This window comes from Photinus pyralis, unplaced genomic scaffold (genome assembly GCF_008802855.1).
Source record: "Photinus pyralis isolate 1611_PpyrPB1 unplaced genomic scaffold, Ppyr1.3 Ppyr1.4_LG8, whole genome shotgun sequence".
NCBI lineage: Eukaryota > Metazoa > Arthropoda > Insecta > Coleoptera > Lampyridae > Photinus > Photinus pyralis.
Genome location: NW_022170819.1, coordinates 32730231 through 32740906, shown reverse-complemented (window position 1 = coordinate 32740906; position 10676 = coordinate 32730231). Strand labels below are relative to the sequence as shown.

Genomic DNA, 10676 nt, shown 5'->3' with positions numbered 1-10676 from the left:
GTTGATATGAAATCCACATTCGTTACTACCCAAAAGGAAATGTGCTGGTGTCAAAAACATTAAATTTTCGGGCTGATCATCCAAGTAGGTAAGCGGTCTCATATTCACCGTAGCTTCAATTTCTGAAATGATGGTTTGTAGTTCGTCACAATCAAGGGATTTCTTTCCAAGTGACAATTTTAGAGCATCTTTTACAGTTTTGACCATTCGTTCCCAAAATCCGCCCCACCACGCGGCGCGCTCCACAATAAATCTCCATTCAATGCAACGTCCTGTGACAAAATTTTGAAATTTATCGGTGCAAATTATTTTGTATAATTCTTTCAATTCTAAAGCTGTTCTCTTAAATGTTTTCGCGTTGTCTGAATAAATGATATCCGGAACTCCCCTTCTTGAAATGAACCGTCTAAATGCGTTAATACAGCTCTCTGCTGTTAGATTAGGAACTATTTCAAGATGTACGGCACGTACCACAGCACACGTTAACAGCATGATGTAAGCCTTTTGCCGCCTCGATTCGTTGATAATGTATAGAGGTCCAGCGAAATCTAGGCCCGTTACCTTAAATGGTTCTGCTGAAGACACCCTACTTCTTGGTAAGGGTGCAAAAGGTTCATTGCCAGGTTTTGCTCGTAATCTCTTGCAAATTATGCATTTGCTCAGTATAGATTTTACTCTTTGCCTGCATTGTAAAATCCAAAATCGTTTTCTTATATGTACCATCGTCACGTTTACTCCACCATGCATTGTGGAAACATGAGAGTTCGAAATAAGTTTATCCGTTAGAAATGACGTTTTAGGTAACACCACAGGATATTTCGTTTGGTACGGTAAGGAGCTTTCCTGTAAACGGCCTCCTAATCTCATTATATCGTCTTCATCAAGAAAGGGACTTAGCGTTAAAACTCGAGAAGAGGGTTCAATTTTTTTACCTCTTCTTAGGTCAGCTATTTCACTTGAAAAATGCTGTCCTTGAGTTACCTTTATCCAATATCTTTCAGCCTCCTTTAACTCTTGAGCCTTCAAGCTTCCAGTTCTTTTGTTCTTTTTATTTCTTAGATTATGGGAATATCTTTTAACATAAGCGGTAATGCTAAAGATTTTCTCCAAACTACTGAATCTCTCAAGTTTGAAGATTGGTTCGTTATTCTGGATTACTTCTTCTCCTTGTACGAGCAAAACAGATGCTTCAGATCCTATCGCGATATCTTCTTCAGGCCATTCTTCTGGTTTAAATTTCAGCCAATTAGGTCCATGTTTCCAAACTTCCGATGTCATAAGACCTTTAGATGTTACACCCCTCGTTAGTAAATCTGCTGGATTCTCTGCCCCTGGACAATGGCGCCATACTCCAACTGAGTTCTTCTTAATTTCAGTTACACGACTGCGAACATACGGTTTCCACCTGTCAGCTTTGCCCATGATCCAATATATCGTTATTTTCGAATCTGTCCACAAAGTGCAGGAATGAAATTTAACGTCAATATTTTCAAGTATAAATTTCTGAAGTCGAGTTGCACAGACTGCCGCGGTGAGTTCCAGTTTTGGTAACGTTAAGCTCTTATCTCCCTTTTTGTCAATTGGAGCTACTCTACCCTTAGACATGATAAAGTTACATTCGACTTCGTTTTCGTTAACTACTCTGAGATACGCCACTGCTCCATACGCCTTTGGGCTCGCGTCCGCAAAAATGTGAAGTGAAACTTCGGAGTTTCTGTCTTCGAGTGCACATCTGGTAAACGAAAAATGTTTCAAAGATTTCAGTTCAAAACACCATCTCAACCATTCATTGGTGATATTATCAGGTGTGGTTGAATCCCAGTCGACCTTAAGTTTCCAAATTTCTTGGAGCAATATCTTATTTGCTCTTACCAAAAAGGGACTCATAAAGCCAAGTGGATCATAAATTTTCGATACTATTTGTAGCACCCCACGTTTCGTTATAGATTTATTATCGATTTCATATAAAACTGAAGTTATATCTACTGCTAACTCGTCATCGTTATGGTACCATAAAATTCCAAGTACTTTCTTGGCATTAACGTTTTCCTCGCGTTTCATCAATTTTCTGAGCGAAACGTCATTGCTGTTCCACTTACGTAAATTCATATTAGCTTTAGCTAAAATTTCTTTGGACTCTTAGTAAATACGTTCGGCTTGAGTTACGTTATCAACTGCTACTACCAAGTCATCCACATAGAATGAAGACCTCAAAATTTCGCAAGTGTCTGCTAGATTTTCCGGCTGCGATTGTAAAAGTTTCTTAAGTGTAACCGCCAGCAAGAAGGGACTGCACTTAATCCCAAACGTTACACGTTTCATTCGGTATTTTGATATTCGTGGAAGATTATTGACGTCATCAATAGGAACGCTATACCACAAAAAACTGTGAGAATTACGATCGCGTTCTGCTATAGCGATTTGCAAGAAAGCTTTCTCGATATCGGCTGTAAATGCAACTCGTCCGACACGAAAGTTCATTAAAATTCGTAAAAGAAACGGCACTAAATTTTCGCCTTGCAAAAGTACGTCATTTAACGAAAGCATACCAGGGGCGTGCGCCGACGCGTCAAACACGATCCTTAATTTTGAAGTGTCTTTGTCATCCCGATATACCGCCCGGTGCGGCATAAAATAAATTCGAATGTCATTTGTCACTTCCGGTAAAAGTTCGGCACAATCATTGTTCATGTATTCACGCATCGCACAATCGTATTCCCGAAGTTTGCCGCGTTCGTTGAGTTTGCGCGTTAATGACTTTAGCCTATTGAAGGCACCGTTAAAGTTAGAATCAACCCGTACGTTTGGCTCTATCCAAGGCATGGCAACACAATATCTATCGTTTTCAAAAGTTATATTCTCATCTAAAAAGTGTTTTGTATGAGATTTGTCCGTCACGTTATCATTGTTTATCCCGATTGTTTCAAGAGTCCAAAAGTTTTCTAACCCGTTACCAACAGTCTCACAATCGAGCTCGCACTGTACGTGTAAAATGTTCGCCACGTTAATCCCGACCGAAAACGCGTATTCGTTAAAATGTCCGCTGCCTACACCGTGAATTGTTCAACCAAATTTGGTTTCGATCGCCATCAAGTCTTCAGTGATTTTCTTCGTGTTATTGGTCACTATCTTCCAATAAAAATCAGAACCAATTAAAAGCGATATTCCATGATGAACGTTAACGTTAGAGTCGCACAAATCCGCTAATCGATAATTTATGCTGAACTCATGTATCAATGGTTCTTTTAATGACGGTGCGCTCAATGAATCAAAACAAATTTCGGGCACTTCAATCGCGTTGATAGTCACCTCATCGTTAATATACTCGCTTTTCAACGTTAATGATACTTTTCGACATAAGCGAGCCGGAGCCCTTTCAGATTTTCCAAAAGGCATTATCGATATTTTGTGTGTCCCTATAACAGGTAAGTTATGCTTTCGTGACACACATTCTTTGATAAAAGTTAAATGGCTACCTCCATCTATAACCATACGTAAAAAACTCTTAGGTACGCCACTGTTCGTTATTATTTGTGCACAAGCGGTTTGTAAATAAATTATTTTGCCTAAGCACCCGTTCGCTAACAAATTTGTCGACTCAAATTTACTACTCGATGCGTCATTTTTCGTGGATTCAGTTACAGTTGCAGATTTCTTCTTATAATCTGGATCACACATAGACGTTGCGTGTTTCGCTTTACACTTTGCGCAAGATACATTTACTCGACAAAACCTTGAATTGTGATTCGACTTGGTACATCGGAAACAGCACCCTTTAGATTTTAAAATCTCTTTCTTTTGCGCCAGCGTTATTTTGCTATCACAATCCATCGCGCCATGATCGTTAGAGTTGCAAAACAAGCACTGTTCTTTTACAGATGTAAGCAAACCTGCTGCTGTGCACGTTTTATCACTAGATTTCTGAAATCTATTTTTGTGAACTGAATTTTTCTCGTTACTTTTAGGCTCATCTTCCAAAACTTTAGCCTGTTCAATTGATTCTACTTCTAACTTAATAAAGTTTAAAAGTTGAGAAATTTGATGTTCATATGAGATTTCTTTAGAACTTATGACACTTCCAGCAACAGACTCGTTATCATCATTATCATTAGTTGTAACCTGTCGTTTGAGGAATTCAGTTCTCATAGTAAAGGGTAGTGCTTTTAATAAAATAGATTTCACCATCATCCCATAATTTTGTGGAGACACTCCCAGCGTCTGCAGAGATCGCGTTATTTTTGAAGCTGTATTGTATAATTTTCTCAATGAAACTACATCATTTTTGGTTTTGACTGGAGTTAAAGCTAGCAGCTGTTGAGTGTAGTTATCGGCAATTTTTTCGTTATTTCCGTACTGCTCCTTTAAAAGCTCAACTGCATCTTTATAGCTTGAACTACTGGACGTTAAACCTTGAACGGTTATTGAAGCATTTCCAGTTAAAACAGACTTTAAATATGTAAACTTAGAAGATTCCCCTAGATCGTTATTATTGTGAACAGCAGTCTCGAACTGCTCCCAAAAGGCAGGCCACATTTTATAATCACCGTTAAATTTTATTAATTCTAATTTGGGTAATCTCACCGCCCTTTTGGTTTCTGCCCTTGTAGAAGCTGCTCTGGCTGCACGTCCTTCGGCTGTAATGGACCCCCCGTCTTCTTCGGCGTCGGCGATGCTGGCTGCATATTTTCCACCCGCGCCTGATAGTTCGAATTCCAACCTGGCAATCGCTGCAACCGCCTTATCTTCGTATTCGATAATTTTCTCGCACTCTGATTGAACCTTATCGACGGGTATCTGACTTGCCACTTCAATATTTACGCGCTTTAACGAGTCGTTCACCGATTTCAGTCTGTTAATTAAAACAATAGCTTCCTTGTGGTCAACCGGCGCGTTATCATCAGACATTTCGTTAGCCCGATCCACAAGTTTCGTTAGCTGCGTCCGATACGTTTTCTTTAGCGCTTGATTCATGATAATATGCTTCCGTTAATGCACTATTTTTGACAAACAGTTCACGTTATGACGTTAATCAAATTTTTACACTTTAACTGTCAATACCGGCACGTCCGTTAGAAACCGAATTGTCCGTTATTAAAGTTCCACGATTCACTTTCCTCTTTCCCGGGTTTCGGCACCATGAAAAAAAGCATCGACAATTGGTAAAACACGGTATTTTAATAGTGCTTTATTTATCAATGAATTAAACGATTCACAAAACAAATACGTAGGTACAATACGTTACTACGCTAATATCAATAATTCTCGATCTTCCTATTTTTCCCGCCTACTTCTTTTTTGCTACCCTTGATTATTCACGGGATTTTCCACAGATACATAGCCACTTGGAATAAAAGCAAATTTAACGCCAGTTTCAAAATTTTGTTTTGCGCATGCGCAGTGCCAACTTTCTATTTTTATGGAGGGATTTTAATGAAATTTGATACATAACTACTTGGAATAAAAGCAAATGTAGCGCCAGGTTCAAAATGTGGTTTTGCACATGCTATAGCCATACCCAGGAGCTCGTTTGCTATATTTGTTTAATTCATTGATAATTGTGTTTGACTAACTTTTTCGTGTTCTCTATTTTTCCATAATTACTGAATGCAAGAGATCCTTTCTAAGGCTACTGGCGCTATTACTACCTATTTTGCCGCACATGTAATTTGCAACTAGTACTTGTACTCGTACTGCCTTTGAGCGATGATTTGGGCCCACAGGTTGTGGGAGTAGGTAAGTCATTTTTAACCTTTTGTTCTCCCATATAACGCAAACAATGCCAGCCCAAGACGGTCTGCCGTCTCCAGTATAGATTTCATATGGAGTTTGACCTCGAGTTTGACAAACCAAGAGTGGTGCAAACCACTCAGTGAATGTGTAAATAATTAATCGCAGAGCCACTAACTGATTTATTTATTCGATACTACCAAAAAAAACAAATTAACTTCTAATCGATTTACTTGAAGAATAGTAGGTGTTGCATTTATTATTCAAAGCACAACAGCAACGGCACATACTTCGTTTAACAGAATTCATTTATTTGGATAAGTAATTTATACCGCTTCACTATTATTAAAAATTAAGATATGTGCGTATAGGTAGTTCTGTAGGTGAGAAAAGAATTATTCTGCACGAAAATTTGTATTTTATATACAATACAGTATCACTCCCCCCATATTAAGTTGATTAAAATAGAAGTTGCGAATTTATAGATAAAGCAATTTCAACAAGAGCAGATGGTGTACAAAGCTCCCACTGAGGAGTAAAGGAGCCGTGCCAGACCTGAACTTAAAACGATACATCACTTCTCCGTTCTCATTCACTCTGCACTCACGGAAAATTGAGTTCACCGTATTTATTACCGCAGCTACTCACTTTATATTATACAAAGCTGCTTTCCTTTTTACGTAAATAACTTTACAACTCCATAATTTTTGTTTGCTCAAAAAACTTTTACAGTTACTATGTTTTTCTAGCATCCAAGTACCTACTTATAATTCATTGCGAAATTTTCCAAAATTTTCGATATTTCGTACTTGTCGAATAAACTGTGTATGGAAAAGCGCATAAAAATACCATTAAAGCTGAAATAACGTTCCGCACTAAAAGCAACCAGGTTATGAAAACGACGTAATTCTATTCCTTCCATTATGACTGTTGTATAAAAATTAAAAGTTTTAAACAAAAATTCCGCAAATCCTATTGAAGCGAGAATGCAGTAACCAAATTTCATGGTGTACTTTATGTGTGTTACTCTTATTCTTAGCAAATTGCTGAAAAACGATTAATTTTGAAACGTTTAGAGTCAATTATTGCATAAATGAATAGCTAATTACGTTAATTGATCATGTTAGATACGTATTTACAAAAAATACCAAACCTCCCTAATGAGCTTTGGTCGAAGCTTTAAATTCACAAATAAGGTCCACCTTGCCATCTGTGAGGAAACGTTGCAATTTCTAGAAACCGTTATCAAGAAATCTATTATTTAAATGTAAATTGTACCTATTTTCTCTCGTTTACATTGAAATATTGCAAATTTGTTTCCACAATAACTGCCTTTTGGATCAAAAGTTTTATTGGGAATAACATTCATTCAAATATATAATGTTACGACATTTGCATGAAACAAAAATTATTTAGCTAACTCCTGCACTTTCGCTGTTATTTAGGAAATAAGATCTTAAAAAACTGCCATATAAAATATATATACCTATATTTCATTTTTATCACACACTGATAATAATTTGTTACCAAATTAACCTTCATTCACAAACTAAAACCTTTAGCAACCATCGGTCGTTTAGAATTTCATCATTTTACCTCGAAACAAAGTTATTGAGGAAATCGCAAGGCAACTTTTTGTATAAACGCCATTCTTGATAGCAGTTCCCAGAAATTGTATTTATTGAATGTAGATATAAGGAATTGATACAATGGCCCATATGAATAAAAGGGAGCATATGCTTATACTTGCAAAATTTAAAGTAAATACTCGTGCTCCTTCACACTGGGCGACTTAGCAGCGCTGCTGAGCAGCAGGACAGGACGCAGTGCAGCGCTGCTAGACAGACCAGTATGAAGGGGCACTTACGAGTATTTACTTTGAATTTTGCAAGTATAAGCATTTGCTCCCTTTTATTCATACGGGCCAATCAGATTTAATCGCAGCCTAGCTGTTATCCAATAACGCAAGTTCATTTTTAATTTCTGTAATTTCTTTATCAGTTGTCTGTAGCATAGATTAAAAACTAATTTTCTAATCTATGTCTATGTCTACGTACCTAGGTGGAAAATTAAAGAATGAAGAAATTGATTATGTGTGAGAGGAGGTATTAACGTACCTCGCAGGATCAAGTTCAGATTAATTGTACAAATATAGGTAGGTACGTACTTTTCAATGAGTACAATATAATACACATACCTACACATCTAACTGTGACGGTGTGACGATCGCGCTGCTATATATTATTGTTTATTAGCAAAACTAATACAGATTTATTAAAAACGTAAACAATGCCGTTAGTAAACAAGTGTCTTGCTTGTGATAAAGTGATTAATCTGGAGAAAGAAAAAGAAATCAGTTGTGATTCATGTAAGTTACCTATTCATTCTCTATGTTCTGGACTCTCGCGTACAGAAATCCAGTCTTTAACAAATAAAGATAGGCGCATTTTATATCATTGCGATAAATGTATGTCGCTGAGGTCAGAAGTAATGGAATTGAAACAACTGATTCTTGACTTGAAGGCTGAATTGGAGAACATTGAGAGGCAGAATCTTCTAACTTCCTCCTCTTCCGATTGCGAGAATCTTATACAAGAGATTAACGAACGACAGAGGCGTGCTAATAACATCATACTATTTAATATTGAAGAAAGTACTTCAGCTAATTCCCAGGATCAAATCGATCATGATTTAAATAAAGCAGTTAACATAGTTGGAGCAGTTAATGTTATAACTACGGGTATTAAGGCCTTTAGACTAGGAAGGACACGTGTATCAGGAAAAATGCGCCCATTGAAAGTAATACTAAATAATCCTTCGGGTGCGTTAGTTGTACTTAAAAGTAAACTAGTTCTAAAGGAAACTTTTCCTGGTATTTCAATCTCGGATGATCAAACAACGATGCAACGTAATCATTTGCAAAAACTAAGAACTGAGCTGCAGGATCGTTTATCTTCAGGTGAAAAAGATATCACCATACGATATATTCATGGCATTCCCAAAATTGTTCCCGTAAGAAAGTGACTAAATTCCAATAACTCTTTAATCATGTATTACCAAAACGTGCGTGGTATCAGAACTAAGATTAATCATTTTAATAATGCACTTATCTCTTCTTGTGTCGACTATGACGTTATTATACTAACCGAAACGTGGCTGCACAGCGGTATTTTAAACAACGAACTTGAACTAAACAATAAATATTTTATCCACAGGTGTGATCGCAGTAGCGAAACTAGCAACTTATTACGTGGTGGGGGTGTTCTAATTGCTGTAAAAAACACTATGTTCAGTAAAATAATTAATATCAGTGTTAAAAGTATTGAGCAGTTATTCCTTCAGATTGAGTGTAACAATCACGTTTATATAGTTGGTGTGGTCTACATCCCTCCACGTTCCCACAGTTCCTATTACACCAAGCACTGTCAAGCAATTGAAGAAGCAATGGACAGTAATATGAACACACCATTTTATTTATTTGGAGATTATAATTTGCCCGATTCCTATTGGATCAACGAAGAATTAGCGGTTCGGGGAGAGACGTCTTCTACAAGTCAAATAGACCTCGACATATTAGCTGCACTGAATGAGACGTGTGGTTATTTCAACTTATATCAAGTAAATGGCATCCCGAACATGTATGGAACTAAGTTGGATTTGGTATTCACCAATTCACAAAATTGTTCTGTTTCAACATCACTTGACCCATTACTAACATGTGACACGTATCATCCTCCACTTTTAATTGAAATTAGTACGAAAAACCCAATGAATCGGTTGCTATACTGGGGATATATTCCAAATTTTAAGAAAGCAAATTACAACGCAATTCGTGCCTACCTAGCGAATATAGACTGGAAAAGCCTGGAAAAGCTGTGTTTCGCCGAAACAGTCGACGTTTTCTACTCTCATGTTTCTTACACTGTGTCAAACTATGTACCACTTCGAAGATCATCAAATGCTTCAAAATTTCCGCATTGGTTTAGCAATGAACTTATTTGTCTAATTAAGAAGAAAAAGAAGGCTCATCGAGTATATAAAATGTCAAACTCATTGGCCGACTACATTGCATTTTCATTTTTAAGGTCCCAATGCAAAATCCTTACAGATTTGTGTTTTAGAATTTATACGCAGTCAGTTGAAGACTCTATAACCGCTAATGCTAAATATTTTTGGAGATATATTAACTCAAATCGTAAAGATAAGGGTTTACCTAGTGTTATGTGTTTAGACGATCAAAAATCAGTTGATGGATTTAACATTGCAAACATGTTTGCAGACTTTTTTTCGTCAGTGTACACACAGAATTATGTACCCGTGGCTAAATTTCACGAGAATGATTCTGTAGATTGCGCCTACTTAAAAATTAGTTTAAGTGAAGTGTTTAATAAAATTAACAATTTGAATTGCTCAACAGGTCCAGGTCCTGGTCCTGATAGCATATCAGCACTTTTCCTTAAAGAAACTGCATTTGTTATCTCTCCTCCCCTAACACTACTTTTTAATTATTCGCTTTCAACCGGCTACGTTCCCGATACCTGGAAAGTGAGCTATGTCACACCCATACATAAATCAGGCGACAAATCTAATATTCGTAACTATCGCCCAATTTCAATCTTAAATATAATTCCAAAAATCTTTGAAAATATTATAGTTGATAAAATCACCCCATTATTTAGCAATATTATAACTGAAGAGCAACATGGTTTTACGAAAGGCAGATCTACATGTACAAACTTGCTAGTTTACCAACAATATATTTAAAAGCGTTAGAGAACGGTCACTAAGTTGATGCAATATACACGGATTTTACAAAGGCGTTCGATAGAGTTAATCACCAACTCTTACTAAATAAATTATCAAGTTATGGCATAAAAAATCCGCTGTTAAACTGGTTTACTAATTATCTGTCAGGGCGTCAGCAAATAGTTAAAATAAAGCAATTTACT

General features: G+C 36.9%; 1 protein-coding gene across 1 annotated transcript in view; it reads right to left on the bottom strand.

The window, feature by feature from the left end:
• The window catches only part of LOC116179548, a 49862-nt gene extending 47753 nt beyond the window's left edge, over positions 1-2109 (bottom strand). The window contains exon 1 of the mRNA XM_031499344.1: positions 30-2109. Coding sequence (XP_031355204.1) covers positions 30-2109 — 2080 coding nt within the window. The remainder of the gene's footprint in view (positions 1-29) is intronic.
• Positions 2110-10676: the final 8567 nt, after the last annotated feature.